The 14,406-nt window shown below is 32.9% G+C and overlaps 2 protein-coding genes across 2 annotated transcripts; one reads left to right on the top strand and one right to left on the bottom strand.

Annotated features, from left to right (window-relative positions):
• The first annotated feature begins 32 nt into the window (after window positions 1-32).
• On the top strand, window positions 33-5,408 carry LOC140062450 (acidic phospholipase A2 DE-II-like). Its single transcript, XM_072108673.1, has 5 exons — window positions 33-66; window positions 512-652; window positions 1,526-1,688; window positions 3,855-3,985; window positions 4,784-5,408. The coding sequence occupies exons 2-5, from the start codon at window positions 556-558 to the stop codon at window positions 4,945-4,947; spliced, it is 555 nt and encodes a 184-aa protein (XP_071964774.1). The 5' UTR covers window positions 33-66; window positions 512-555; the 3' UTR covers window positions 4,948-5,408.
• Window positions 5,409-5,551: 143 nt separating this feature from the next.
• LOC140062449 (uncharacterized) lies at window positions 5,552-13,638 on the bottom strand. The gene is made up of 5 exons (XM_072108672.1): window positions 13,586-13,638; window positions 11,760-11,814; window positions 11,354-11,553; window positions 10,717-11,062; window positions 5,552-10,445 (listed from the first exon to the last, which is right to left on the bottom strand). The coding sequence occupies exons 2-5, from the start codon at window positions 11,779-11,781 to the stop codon at window positions 6,985-6,987; spliced, it is 4,029 nt and encodes a 1,342-aa protein (XP_071964773.1). The 5' UTR covers window positions 11,782-11,814; window positions 13,586-13,638; the 3' UTR covers window positions 5,552-6,984.
• Between the last annotated feature and the right edge of the window lie 768 nt (window positions 13,639-14,406).

Genomic DNA, 14,406 nt, shown 5'->3' with positions numbered 1-14,406 from the left:
TTTTCATTGATTATTATCAGTCTCCGACCAGAAGCCACTGATCAACTAGGAATTTACTAATTTCAGGCGAGTTATTTTCTTCTTGTATTTTTTTTTGTCATACAATTGTTTCATTTTCTCTAGGCCTAAATGTTGTCTTATATTTTTGAAAGGAAGAATAAAAAGAAAATTATATTTGTAATAACCAAATTCCTATGTCGAGACTGGAGAAGTTCATTGATTAGAACGTATTTAGGGCCTACTATTGAACACACTGCTAAACACAATATTGTTATTGAGGAAGATCCATGTAGGCCTAATACACAATTAATTAAATGGAGATATATAAAAAAAATTAGGCCTACACATTTCAACATGACTATTAATTTCAATCTTATACCTGGTTGATTTATATGAATCGGTGTTACTATAGATAATTAACCCTAGACAATGAAACCAATCTTCCATGAGAGGTGGAATTGGAAGTACAATATCTGCCACAAGAACATAGATGATCTTGTTATTTCAACAGGGATGAATGAAGCGAAGGTATGCTGGGACTAAAAAGACCTACATATGGCCCAACACCACACTCAAAACTTTTCTTTGGCAGTTATTTGTCTAACAGCAACTGTAACATTGACACTTATGGTTTACAGTTTCAGCAGCGAAAGTAAGAAGATAACTATGTTATAGCTTCCATAATAAACACGTAATGATATAATTGTGCTTATTTATAATTTTATTTTAAAAAGAATCTCTATGATTAATATTGTGGATGTTCAAAAAATACATTTCTGTTGAGGATAAATCAATATACATAAATATCATTCAAGAAAAAGTTTATTATTATGATATCTTACAAATTATACGAATGCAAACAATTTCAGAATTTACACCAGAATGGAAGACAGGGAACAGTGTTTTATCACATATCATATACACATTTATTTTAATACTTAGGGCATGTATTCTTAAAGTTAAAAAATATAGCCTTCTCCACCGCTCTCTTGATTTTTTTTCTTATTTTAACGTTCTTTTTATTACACTTTTAAAAACATACATTAATTTAAATTTAATTTTAATATACATCCAACAGCCAAAGTAAAATAAGAGGATGTCTTAAAAGACACAATATAAATATATATTTAAAAAACACAGAAAACGAAAGACGAAAAAAAAAACAGACAGAAAGGTAAAAATGGTTACGTTAAAAAACGGTTGAAATGTTTAAAATTAAAGGTAAACGAACGCCCAGTATTTAGCAACTAGCAAATGACTACTGATGATTAAAAATTGCGTGAATGTTTTAAACGGGGTTGTTTAAAGGCACTAAGACTTAAATAGAAAATTATAATATAGTGTATAAATTAGGAGCTGGATCATGATTCTTTTAATAAACGTCATGGCGGCCGAATATTTTGAAATAGCCGGTACGCTAAGGTCTATTGTGAATAATTTTTAGAACATCATCTGGGAACAAAAGTTCTTTATACGTCAAATATTCATCGTATAACAATAACGTTCTGTATCTCTATTTATCTAGAAGAGTATTTGCGACTTGTACACACACGATCCTTCTACAATCTAGCTAAGATGATATCATGCACGACCAACCTCAGCAGTTATGCTGTGTTTGATGACTATCATGACTACGGTTGCTGGTGTGGTCTTGGCGGCGGTGGAAGAATAGTTGATGATTCAGACATGTAAGCTCTCTCCATACCTTTCTTCTTTCTTCGGTTGTTAGGTTCCATTATTCAATGTGAACTCTACGTCATGGAAAGCAGAAGTTGTGTTGACTTTGCCTTTTGAAATAATACTAAGGCGTATTTAGGTGAAAGGCAAGAGCTGCTGCACTTGCGCAATGTTTTATAAGAATGAAAATTGTTAATCATTCCAATTGTGGTTTATTCTAAACCTATTCAAATGTAGAACTACGTCAAAGCATAAAGGAATATGTCCTGCATGGTCAAAGAGTAAATAATGACTAATTAAAGAATGCAATATTTTATCAACTGACATTTAAAATAATGCAACTGTAAAAATTCCATTGCGTCAATTCAAATGTCATCTAAGTTATGTACTGTATGCTTATTGTTACTATAGGCCTACATTCAATACATTTTTTTTATTTTAATCTTTATTCGATTCATTCATAGCCTAGAGCACACGGAATTTAGGAGATCCTCTTTTAGTATCTCTGTCATAAATAAAATGTGTGTCTTACTTTTGTTTTAATATAAAGTTAGTTGCATAGGCCTAAACTACTTGCAACTGGAAAAAAATCAGTCAAAAGTTACATACATCAATAAAATATATAAACATTTTTAATGTAGTATAAAAACCATATTATAGTTGTATATTAATAGTAAACACATGTTAATTTAAACAATAGAAACAATGTGTTTTGTTGTAAAACTATCATAAGTTGATCCATGACCAGAAATGTTCTGCCTGGAGAATTTGTGTAGTTTCATTTCAAGTTACAAGTTTATTGTTTCACACAATAGACCAAATAAATAATGAAATGAAATGAAACAATACAAAATACAATATAATACAGAACAGAAATCAATCAATATAAGTATATATGTGAGGAGGACGCATTAAGCCAAGGCTTTAAGTTTGGTCCTCCAGATAAATAAATATATATTCAATTATTTAATTTAAGTGAGAGAAAAATAAACCCTTTTTTTCTTTCGTCAAATTGACAAATAAAATTAAACAAAAAGGCACAAAAATGAAAAAAAAGAACAATCTTAAAGCAATAATTACTAATGTTCTAAATAGTTTGAAATAAGTATTTGTTTGTATTTTGTTTTAAATGCATTTATGATGGGTATTGCTTTTAGTTTGAGCGGTAAGTTATTAAATATATAAGGTCCATGGTAAATAAAAGATGTTCTTCTAAGTAAAATGGTATGCTTTTCGTATATTAGGGTTTTTGCAGTTGAAGATCTGGTGTTGTAAGAATTAGTAAAAATTATTATGATTTAGTCGGAACATGAATAAAGCTGTTCGGAGTTTATTTATATCAAATATTGTTAAAGTATTAGGAGATTTTATTGTTTACAAGGATTAACACCACCCTTAATTTGATAACATTTGTGTAAGGTTGGCAGCAAACAAAACAAATGTACAATTAATGACAATTGTCGCTGTTGACAGCAAAGGCACCTTTGTGGAGAAATTGAGTAGCTTGCCAACAATCAGCGTCTGTCGAGGCGGTGGCAGACGACAAACATGCTTTGGTGAAAATGGGGCGGTGGTGATTGATAGTAAACATTTCCAGCCGTCATTGTTTTTGTGACCGATGACGTGAAACCTACCTTAAATAAAAGTAGTAATACATTGAAACAGGCTATCCGAGTTTACACTGCTAATAACTAGTTCCATTGTTCAGATGTTCAAATGACTACGGTACATATAATTATTAATAAATATTTGCTTAAACCACTAGGCCTCTATGCGTTGATGTGAAGGTCCCTACCTATTCAAATAATAACATTGTTTAACAAAATGTGTGTCCATGACGTAATATGGACAGTTTACATATGGCGTGCACAATCAAAATGCTGAATGCAGAAAATACTCAATAATTATTATCTGTTCATTCAGAGTATAATTATGTATGTGCATATGCAAGTTATGCGACAAAACATTCTGCTGACATTCCAATCCACAAAAGTTAGATATTAACTTACACCTAACAAAAAATAATCGTTGTTACACAGGTAGCCCATGTGGGACGAAGTACTATTAGCAGACACGATACTGAAAAATGTATATTGTCGCTGGACATGATAACGGATAGATAGCGCGTGTTAAATAATATTAAAAAAAGTCTTACATTAATTGTGTGTTGTCTATAGGTGCTGTTACCAACATGATGACTGTTATTCGAATGCATCCTGCCCTCTTGACGTCACCAGATACATACTTAGTTACAATTATAAACTTCTATGCGAAAGTACAAGTTCAAACACATCTCTTATAACATGCAGTAAGTATAGTACAGACGCATCTTATATTAATTACCATCATTTTAGATATTTCTTCTTCAGAATAAATCGGTTGAACATTTCCTGTCCAGCTGTCAGCACATAGCACCACGAAATAGGAAATTAGAAAATCAATAAAATGAATAATTGCGCATAATTATCATTGAAATAGTAGTAGTCTTTGGAAAAAATATTTTAACCAAAATACATTCATTTTTTTGTAAAAGGCACTATACTTTAATTAAGATAATTTCCTTCTAACAATACCTTATTGAATAATGTATTTATTAAAAAAAAACATATATAAAGTGATGAAAGATCAATGCAGTTGGTCAACCCAAACTAGAAAGATAAATAGTAAATAATTATTTACACCCGTCCCCGCACCCGTCCATCAAATGAATACGCAATACGCGTAATTATATTCCGGTTCAATTATAACTGTATCATAGGCTTTAACTTTAATAGTTACGAATCGATTATTCTTGACAATAGCAATTGCGATTATTTTTAAGACATCTTTATTCGTCTATTTGACATTATCATACATAATGTATTATCGCGCCGCTCCATTAGGCAGTTATTTTCAAGAGAACGCAATCATTAGGAAACAGTTACCATGCGGTAGCTTATAGTTTACTAAGGCTGAAAAAATGGGTATTTGGAAACTCGGACTGCGCACACCCCAAAGCACGCCTGGGAAAAGGGAGTCTATGAAAACATTTTCTAATAAATATTGAGATGCATGTAGGCAGCTGAGCGGCGTTTTTTGTAAGAAATATTTCTTCTTTTTATTATAGAATCTTCAAGCTGGTTTCAACTGTTTCCATCATGCGCAGAAGCTATCTGCACATGTGATCTTGTGATAGCTGAATGCCTAGCAAAAACACGGTCCTCATATAATTCGACTTATACAAATATGGATAGGGAAGTTTGCGACGACGGTGATGGCGACAAACTTTGAGATGAACATACTTGCGAAATACTGATAATGGAATGGAATGAGTTTGTTTCAAGTCTACATAAGAAATGGTGACGAGACCAATTCACTTTACGGCAACATTTTTTACGTAATAATAACGTGATCGGGATACGTACAGTTTTCAGACGAATAATACGACTTATAGGCCATACTGAGTATAGTTTTAAACATTTCTGATCAGAGAGGAAAACAATTTTATTATTAGGCCTACTTTAGGACGCTATAATAGCGCACTAAAATGACGTATTTTGCCATTAGTCACCTAATTTGTCGAAGCATAGCGCCCTCAATTTGACGAATTTTTCAAAGTTGCTGTGTATTCTGGCATTGTAACGAAAATTGTAACTCCAAATATGATTAAATAGATATGAATCCTGGCATTATTAAAAGACAGGAAAACTGGATCAAACGAAATGTAACACTGACAAATCAACCTAAATAAAAGCCCTAAACAGTTTCCTATCATGTTTTGAATATCAAATGAATGAGCGAGTGAAAAGGAGCTGGTATTAAACAACTCTGAACTATGGGAATGCGAGAAAACAGTACAGTATATGCAACAACACTTCACTATAAATGATACATGTTTAGTGTAAACAATTAAAGTTGATGTATGATTAATTATATAATAAAAATGATATTAAGTACACACAGTTGTACAGTGCCATCACCGTTTACATATTTATTAAAACTGTCCATAACAATACAATCATCCATAATCTGTCAGACAGGTATATACCATTATGGAAAACAAATACATTTTTGAAATGTTGTCATATCAATCGCATGCAGTTTTTTTTAACGAAATACCACGGTAACGGACAGAAAAACTAAACATACTTGTTCGACTGCAGTTACTACAATGTTTACTGAAGTAATGCAAGAGGTTTGTTTGTTTATATGTGAAGAAGCAGTCACTAAAGAAACAGTTGCTTGAAGAAAAGCTTCCTTACATAAACAGGTTAAGAAATAACGAAAATGTAGTTACTGCAGCAACTGCAGTGGGACAACTTTGACATGGACCCTTAACGGTCTGGTCACAGCGTAGTGTATACAATACATTGCTATAAACAAAACCAAATCACATAAAATAAATATAGAAAAACACCCAGTAGGCCTATACCGATACAAATAGTCAGACTTAAATAATACGTTAAATTTTCTCCCATATCTGTATACGGCGCATTACCTGTATAGATAATTGAATTTAACAAATAGTGCGATGACGTATCATAGCATTTAATTGATATAAATTCAGAAAAACGAAAATATTATGAATGCAAGAACATAAACAGCACATCATCACCATTAATATAAAATACATATACAGTAAATACAATAGTTTACCACGCATAATACAATAGGCCTTAGCCTACTATTTAAAAAACAATAAAACACACAGTACCCGTAAAAATAACAAATGGAAGTACACCGCTCACTTCTTTAGGTGAATTAAATTTTAGTGACCACAGTGTTGTCATTATAACACATTCACAAATCATGTATTTAATAAACGTTATACGTTTCAAATTAATAAGAAAACATGTAAGTTTATATTGTTGTATTATGTGGGGATACAGCAGTGAGAATTAAGTTTTGTCACACACCCCAAACTGCAGACACCAATTGATTCAATGACCTTTATTAACTAATTGTCAAAATCATTTTCTAACGGTAACTAATTATTGACTATTGCAATAAATACAAACTTCTTTAAAATTAACCCTTAATTATTTAACAATACATATAAAACCGTTTGAAACAATTAATGTAGTTTTATTCTGTACAATGTTTTGACACGGCATAACATTTTAGCAATTACTATTTTTTAAAATATCAACTTGGTATCTTCAAAATATTACACAATTGATTGTTAACATGTTAGTTGACAATAAACACAGTATAATAACTACATTTGGCAAAATCACCGACAATTCATGGTAAGGCCATCATAATTTATAATCAATCAATCAATACCAGCATTATTAAATCCACAAAAACATTTCAAAACCACTTATTTTACTGAGGGTTTCCCTTACGAGTGTGCTTCCGAACAAAATGGCGTCTTAGATGTGCAGAGAACAAGTATCTCATGGGACATATTTTACATTTATGTGGATACTTGTCTGGGTGTTGCTTCCGATGCAGTAACAGTTCTCGTTGCGTCTTGAACCTGAGAGAGCAGTGTGAACATTCATTCGGTTTCAAGTGTTCAATCTCTTCATGCTCTGCAAACTCCTCCAACGTTGAAAATTCCTTATAGCAACGGCCACATGAGTAACTGCTATTGTCTAGAACTTGGTCTGCACTAGATTCAACTTTTAGATTACTCGGTGATGTTGCTATATCAGATTTAACATTTTGCACATCTGGTTCCTCCGTAACAGTTATTTTATCACTGCTCTTACGATCCTTTCCGGTGGGTTTAGAAGCATGCGCACTGAGGGTATGACGTTTGAGAAAACCAGCCACTCTAAAGCCCCGGCCGCAGATATTGCATATGTGCTGCCGAATTTGTTGGCACCTCTGAGTGTGTTCATCAAATTCACTGATTGATTGAAAGTTAAATCCACAAAGTGTACAGTTGTGAACAATCTTACATCGATTTAGCCTTGAGTGTTTCTTTAAAGTAGCCAGACTGCTGAAACTATTACCACATGTTTGACAAATCAGTCGTTTCTTGATTTTGTTACTGGTTGATTGCATTTTCCGAATTACGTCCTTATGAAATGTTTTTGGTTTTTTAACACACGTAATTCGATGTTTACCTAAACCAGAGTTCCTTAAGAATGTTTTCCCACATACACCACACTGGAAGTGTTTCTTTCTATCGTGATCCTCCTCTTTATGTTTAACCACATCAGATTCTTCAGCAAACGTTGTGCCACTTTTTTCACCAGAGAAAACCTTCAATTGAAACTCTGGGCAACAAACATAATCATGTTCAACCAGCTTTTCTTCGTTATCAAAAGATGTGCCACACTTACGACATATGAACAGATCATCGGTCATCTCAGATTTATGAACATCCATTTTGTCTGATTCAGTTTTACTTGTGTCAACTTTAGCGATGGCTTGCTTTTTTTTACGAGCCCTGCCAGCACAGTTTCTGACATGACTTCCTAAATAATAATGTTTGTCAAATCGCATCGAACAATATTTACATCCATATTTTTTCTTACTTGTTGATGGCCCAGAACCTATAGGAGGATATCTGTCACCGGCAATGTTTGGCATACATGTTAATCCATGTGCATGGAGTCCTTTCATCTTCTTAAAAGTCTTTCCACAGATTTTACAAGAATACCCTGAACCATCACTCTGAGGATTAGAAAATTCTGAACTTTCAGGTTCACTTGTAATATCTGGCATACAAAAACGCTGGTGCATCCTAATACCTTTGAGACGTGTAAAAGACCGGCGGCAACCTGAACAATTGAAAATTTTGCCTTTTCTGGCTGTAGGCTTTATCCCATCTTCTGATAGAGCTTTTCTTCTTTGCACAGTGCAAACCATCTTATGCGCAATAAGAGTACTGCGTTTTGCAAAGACTCTAAAGCACTCGGCACATTTGAGAGGACCAGGAGTATTATTTTTAAGCTTGTGGAAGACAGATCTTTTACGACAATACACCTTGTGGTTGCCTAATCCCCGTAATGTATGGAATCTCTTCCCACACTTATTACACTTAAACTTTAATGCTGGCTGGGCAATGGTTTCTTCCTTGGACTCATCAATATTTTCATTTGTTTTGTTTTCACTACTTAATTTAGTATTCTCAGAGGAGCCTGGATTTTTGTTAAAATTCTGCATGACATTTACATCAATTGGATTTCCAGAATTCTTTCTTCCTTTACACTTGATTCGATGACTTCTAAACAATGTGTATGTTTTGAATTTCTGAGAGCAAATGCTGCAACCATACATCTTTGTGTTTGAAGTAACAGTAAATACAACTGCTCTACCCAAGGCTGGACAATGGTTGACATGTCGCGATAGACCCTTTAAACATACAAATGATCGTTTACAGGCAAGGCAAACATTCAACTTTAGTTTCCTCAGCTTACTTTCTTCATTTTCCACAGGATGCGAACTATTTAAGTGGCCCTTCAAAAGACTACAGCTAACAAAATCTTTTCCACAAAGACCACATCCATAATATGAAGACTTGCGTTCATCATTTGAATTCTTAGTGCCGTCACAAGATTGTTCATGTGCAAACAACTCTTTGTGGCTAGAAAAACATACCTTGCAGAATTGACAGTAGACTGGTTGCTTCTTCATTCTATAAATCATTGATTTATTATATGTACCCATCTTGCATAATGTTACATGTCTTGTGTGTTGTGATCGACCATAGAATCCTCGATGACATACGGGGCAGATAAGAGTTGGTTTTTCTTTGTAACTATTTAGCATACACTTATGATGTTTTAGCACAGAAGAATCTCTAAATGATTTCTTGCATGTGGAGCAAGAATGTGGATACCGCTTGTGAGACATCATGTGATTCTTAAGATGGCATCTTAATCTGAAAGATTGAAAACACTCACTGCATTTATGCGGTCTATCTGTATGTTCTTGTTCCATGTGCCTTTGAAGTGCATTACTTGATTGGAGTGGCAGAAAGCATTCCAGGCATTTGTACTTCTCTGTAGAAGCAGGACAAATTGATGATTCATAATCTTTCGGTAGGCCGATTTTGCATAACTTTACATGTTTGATGAACTGGCTGTGTACTGAAAATGTGTAGCCACAGTAGTAGCAGACAAGAGACTCTCTTTCAGATGCAGCAGTTGACTCGATTATTTCTTTATGCCTGCCTTTTATGTGTTTCATAAGCTTTGATCGGGATTGAAATTTAAAACTACAAAACTGGCAGGCAAAGGGTTTATCAGAAAGATGCTGGTATTCATGCGTATCCAAATATGATTTACTTCTGAATTCTTTCATACAGAAGCGACAGTTTTGCAAATACTTTCCGCCATGCTTTAACCTATGATGTGCCCGTAAGCTACCCAGTTTAGTAAAGCCAGTTCCACAAATAAAACAAGGAAATGCTCTACCTACTTCTGAGCTATGAAACATTTTGAAATGTTCAGCCAAATCAGACTGGCCTTCGAAACAAACAGAACAGACTTTACAAATAGCTAGTTTCTGATTGTTAGTGTGCATTTCTTCATGTTTTTGTAAGGATCCTTTCTGAATAAAAACGCGCCCGCAGTAGGTACACCTATACCGGCCTAAATCTTCCATATGTGTGTTTTCGTGTTTCATCAAGGCACTTCTTTGAGCAAACTGTGCACCACACTGTACACACATGTAAGGCTCATTTCCACGGACGGTTTTTCCTGGTGGACAGGTTCCTTTGTAATGCACTGGTTCTGTACGATTACGTGGTTCATAGTTCATAGATTTCTCAATCAATTCTATTTGGTTTTGTTGGAGATACTCAGTAAGATCAAAACTAAGCTCTTCATCTAAAAGAAAGAAATAAAACAAATCAATAGTGATTTAAAATATACAAAATGATCATTTACATGAAAATTCATATTTACAGCATATATATTTGTGTTCTGGGTAATCTGAATAGGCCACCTACTCTGTGGTGATACTATACATGTATAGAATTAAATGGAACAGGAAGAGCAGTTCATTCCCAGGAAATTTGTGTATCTGGTTGTTTAATCTTGATTGGGTTTCATGAAAGAAAAAAAGATGATTATGATAATTAAAATCATTATTTCTTACCATTACCAAGAATTTCTGAACTATCTTTCAATTCAGTAGCAGTACTTAGGTTCACCAGCTGACGTTTGTCATTATTCTGTGTAGTAACATGAACCGGCTGTGATAGAGCTTCTTCTTCATTAGTGCAATCAGAGTTGACGATTTCAACATCAGAGCGGGACACAAGAAGCTGTTCAGATTTTTTTATCGTTCTCAGTGTGCGAAAGAAAATGCTGCCGTCGTAAAAGACAGCTTCGAGATTGGTTTCTTTTCGATTTCTACCACTATTAACAAATATCATCCAGTTACACATACGCTCATTAAACTGGTTTTCAAGATCTTCTGAAGTTTTTGATTCCTGGAAATCCTGTAAGCAAATAGTATTAAATAATGTATTAATATTATTTTTTTCTTTATTATTATTAACCTATACTTTAAACAAACATACAACATTATACAAGGTCGAAACTTTATAAAGTATGTTTATATGATGTTTTATGTACCCTACAACATGTTTTTAAACTTAGTAGAGCTAGAACCTTACTGTATATTTATATAGAAGAGAAATAAGTGCATTTCATTCCCAGAAAATGTTTAATTAATACTTTTAAGCATGGACTAATTTTTAAAAACAGTGCATTATCACTAAGATTCTTACCTTCCATTCTTCTATTGCGATACCATCTGGGCCTTCATAAGGACCGAACACACAGCCTTTCGAGAAGATATTTTGGGCCCAGACACCTGTTCTTGTGACATGAGTGTCAGTGGGCTCAATTGTTAAACCATGTGGGAGGGTACGACGGGCACGGTTGTAAATACCTTTAACAAAGTTCCTATCCTTGATATGTTGTACAGCTGATAAAACAAGCAGAGTATTTCTTGTGAAAATATTTTAACTTTTTGCAAGAAATTGAATATGCTAAAAATACTACGTACAATCCAACATAAAAAAAAAGATGTGAATTTCAGCTTTCAAATCTCTTCATTTTTATTACTGTTTTGAATATAAAACACAAATATTATTGTCACATAGTCATTACATAAGTTAGAAAACTCCTTACCAGAAGCAATTTTTTGAACCATTCTTATACTGTCACCATACTGCACCCGTCAGATCTAAATAAAATATACAGAAATACAGCATATTTAATATAATTAACAACAATAACATAATAATAGTATATTACTGTACACAATATTAAAGAAACATGAAAAATAATTAATAAAATCGGACTTTGAATAGGAGATTTTGCAGTTATTTTGAAGTAATTAATTTCCATAGAAAACTAATATTTTATTGTAAATTTTAATATGCTCTGGTGTTTCACTAACTAAAAATAGATAATAAAGAAATAAGTTATGCTTAGTTCTTTTCTGAGAATGTTTCTGATGGATTTCTGACACAAATCTTGCATGAGGAAAAACAACCAACAAAAATGAGGAAGAAAATCAATACTTAAATACAGTATCAGTAATATTTTAAGTTTACCTTCAAATACAGTGAACATAGTTAAATGTAACCAAAAAAAAATGTATGAATTCGGTTACAAACTCAGTCAAGTGTGGACCAATGTGTTGACACCATCATCTAGAGGTCAACAGTGACATACGTGTCACTACACTTTGAGAAAGCCAAGTGATAGTTGGCGAAACGTCAGGTAAATCATAATAATTATTTACTATTACAATTTACGGTTGAGATATAATTATCTATTATATTTTATTTTTATGTATAAATCAAGTTTTTGTGTTGAGTTCTACAGTATAATTCACTATTTCTTTTATTTTGTACAGTACATGCCACCAAACTTAGTCTTCATATTTTTTTTGTCAGAGCTTAATGTTGTCCATCAATATGTGCATTTTGTTGTTACAGAAAGGAAAAGTATTGTTTTGCACTTTTCTTTGCATGAATGCTTGGCTTTTATTTCAATAGCAATTCCTGGATACCCCTTTGACCTAAAATTCTCTATTGAAAAAAATAACTATTATTAAATAGTGACATTTGATCTTGTCAGGTATTGCTAAACTACAAAACCTCATTTGCAGTTGATCATTTCAGTTATCATTAATTTTCATACTGTAAGTTATTATCATTTATTTTACTACTATTTTTTATTAATTTATCTATTATTAGTTATTAAACTACCTAATTGTGGAATATCTCAGTGATGTGTGACTAACAAGATCGAATACAGTAGGTGGGTTAAAATAAGTAAAGTATATATTTGTTTCTAGGTTCACCCCATTGATTTTGTAGCTGTTTTTTTTTTATATCTTTATTTTTAAGAACACATGATTTATGATCGTGTGCCACCATTGCAAAGGTGTAGGCCTAGGCCTAGTTACAATCAATTTATTTTTCAAACCTCCTTCAAATCACTTTAACATCTACTTGAACTAGTAAAAGAAGACAATTCATAAAACATGTGAAACATGTGAAAAACATCAATTATATTTTAATATGCCTACTAGAGGCCTAGTAGACTATTTCAGTTTTCAGTTCACAATGCAAACCTTCAATTCAAGTCTAGCCTAGTAGTAGTACTGTAGTAAGGTGGTTAGGCCTATCGATAAGACTAGACTGTATGTATAGCGTATAAGCCATTAAATCAGCATTAAGAAATGCATATCATCGCAAAGCTGACCTCCTAAATGGGCTGAAACGGCTAGGCTAGGGCCGAATCGTCTCGGTCCGAAACGTTCCTTTGTTGGCCTAACTAATCGCCTTCCTACCAAAACAGCCTAGCCTAGCTGGTTCTATTTAATAGAGCCTAACTAGCCTACATAATATGAAACAAAGTGTAAACGGTATATTATAAGTTACCTTAGCTTGTCCTAAATCCTCTAAATACTCAAATATATTGATTTATATAGAGATACATACCTTTATTGTATAATTAAATTTTGCTATTTCAAACGCTTTCTCCAGAATCCGATGTGTGTGCTTTTTTGTTATGCGTGAATAGCGCCACCAACCATGGAAATCAACTCGTCGAAACGCCGAAAAACGGCACAAATTGTAAAAAAAAAACTTTGTATTAGAGAGAATACACTGAAATGTGCATGGCGCTCATATAAGCATACGTTCGTTCGAATTCCACCCGAAAATTACTTGTGAAGCAAGTATTTTCATCTACGTAGTATAAAGTAAAATAACTTTAGAGCATGGCAAAATTCATTAGGAGGTCTATTGAATAACATTTTGTTTTTAAATAAGTTTTTAATTATTTCACCCTTTCACATTTAAAAATCACATATATGGGACGGGGTTTGGTTACTTTTTCTAAGATTTATGATTTCGGTTTGTACCATTCAAATTCCCAAATGTAGCATCAAAGATCATGTAGCATGTAGCCTAAACTTGTTTTGAAAAAACTCTACATTTTTTGACTTTCTGATTCGGCTGTTCAACTAAAACTCCTCGACAATTAGTATAATTAATTATTAATTCAATTTCAGCAAAAAGGAGATACGAGGTTTGAATAAAAATATAGACATTCTTGATCTAATAGATATACATCATTATAAGTGTTATAATTTTTATATAGGCCTATTACTTAATGTAGGCCTAATGTTTATAAGGTCTTATTTTATCTTTGTCATACATAACTATAATAATTATGCATATTATTACAATACAATAATAAGAACTATAAATAGGATACCTGTATTATTTGAATAGATAGTATTCTAAAGCTTGGTTCC

This window comes from Antedon mediterranea, chromosome 11, assembly GCF_964355755.1.
Source record: "Antedon mediterranea chromosome 11, ecAntMedi1.1, whole genome shotgun sequence".
Classification (NCBI taxonomy): domain Eukaryota; kingdom Metazoa; phylum Echinodermata; class Crinoidea; order Comatulida; family Antedonidae; genus Antedon; species Antedon mediterranea.
Note: the sequence above shows the minus strand (reverse complement) of the source record. Positions and strands in the feature narration are given on the sequence as shown.

Excerpts from the sequence above, each read along its gene's own strand:
- LOC140062449 (XM_072108672.1), bottom strand. The coding sequence starts at position 11,781 with ATGGTTCAAAAAATTGCTTCTG. Across the intron at positions 11,554-11,759 it reads GGTTCAAAAAATTGCTTCTG|CTGTACAACATATCAAGGAT; the intron begins GTAAGGAGTTTT and ends TTGTTTTATCAG. Across the intron at positions 11,063-11,353 it reads TCGCAATAGAAGAATGGAAG|GATTTCCAGGAATCAAAAAC; the intron begins GTAAGAATCTTA and ends ATTTGCTTACAG.
- LOC140062450 (XM_072108673.1), top strand. The coding sequence starts at position 556 with ATGGCCCAACACCACACTCAAAACTTTTCTTTGGCAGTTATTTGTCTA. Across the intron at positions 1,689-3,854 it reads ATAGTTGATGATTCAGACAT|GTGCTGTTACCAACATGATG; the intron begins GTAAGCTCTCTC and ends TGTTGTCTATAG. Across the intron at positions 3,986-4,783 it reads CACATCTCTTATAACATGCA|AATCTTCAAGCTGGTTTCAA; the intron begins GTAAGTATAGTA and ends TTTTTATTATAG.